Consider the following 517-nt stretch of genomic DNA (forward strand, 5'->3'; position numbering starts at 1 on the left):
CCGCAGTCCCCACAGACGCCCTGGCCCACAAGCTGTTCGGCGCCCCCGAGCCCTCCAGCATCGCCCGCTCACTCCCGACCACCGTCCCAGAGTCGCCGAACTACCGCGGTGCCCGCACCCCCCGCACCCCCCGCACCCCCCAGCTCAAAGACGCAAGCCAGACCTCGCGGTTTTACCCCGTGGTGAAGGAAGGGCGGACGCTGGACGCCAAGGTGAGCGGCTCTGGCGGCGGCGGGCACTCGGCCCCCCGGGAGGGCCACGGGGCGTGTGCGGCCGCGGCCGCGGGCCAGTCCCGTGGGGCCGAGCCCGCCTGAGCCTGCCGCGGAGGACAAGTCCTGGCCTGGCCCTTGCAGATGCCTCGGAAAAGAAAGACCAGACACAGCTCCAACCCGCCCCTGGAGAGCCACGTGGGCTGGGTGATGGACTCGCGCGAGCACAGGCCCCGGACGGCCTCCGTCAGGTGCGTGGGCTCCTGTCTCAGGCGAGGTTGAGGCCTCTGGCGCGGCCCCGCCCTGCC

At 73.3% G+C, this 517-nt stretch overlaps 1 protein-coding gene across 1 annotated transcript in view; it reads left to right on the plus strand.

Moving 5' to 3' along the window:
• The window catches only part of LOC101625453 (la-related protein 1-like), a gene marked incomplete at its 5' end in the record, with an annotated part of 2,710 nt that extends 2,199 nt beyond the window's left edge, over positions 1–511 (plus strand). Inside the window, 2 exons of the mRNA XM_004695747.2 lie at positions 7–212; positions 354–511. Of these exons, the coding sequence (XP_004695804.2) occupies positions 7–212; positions 354–491 (344 nt within the window). The remainder of the gene's footprint in view (positions 1–6; positions 213–353) is intronic.
• Between the last annotated feature and the right edge of the window lie 6 nt (positions 512–517).

Source organism: Condylura cristata, unplaced genomic scaffold (assembly GCF_000260355.1).
Source record: "Condylura cristata isolate star-nosed mole 26May11 unplaced genomic scaffold, ConCri1.0 scaffold00177, whole genome shotgun sequence".
NCBI classification, from domain to species: domain Eukaryota; kingdom Metazoa; phylum Chordata; class Mammalia; order Eulipotyphla; family Talpidae; genus Condylura; species Condylura cristata.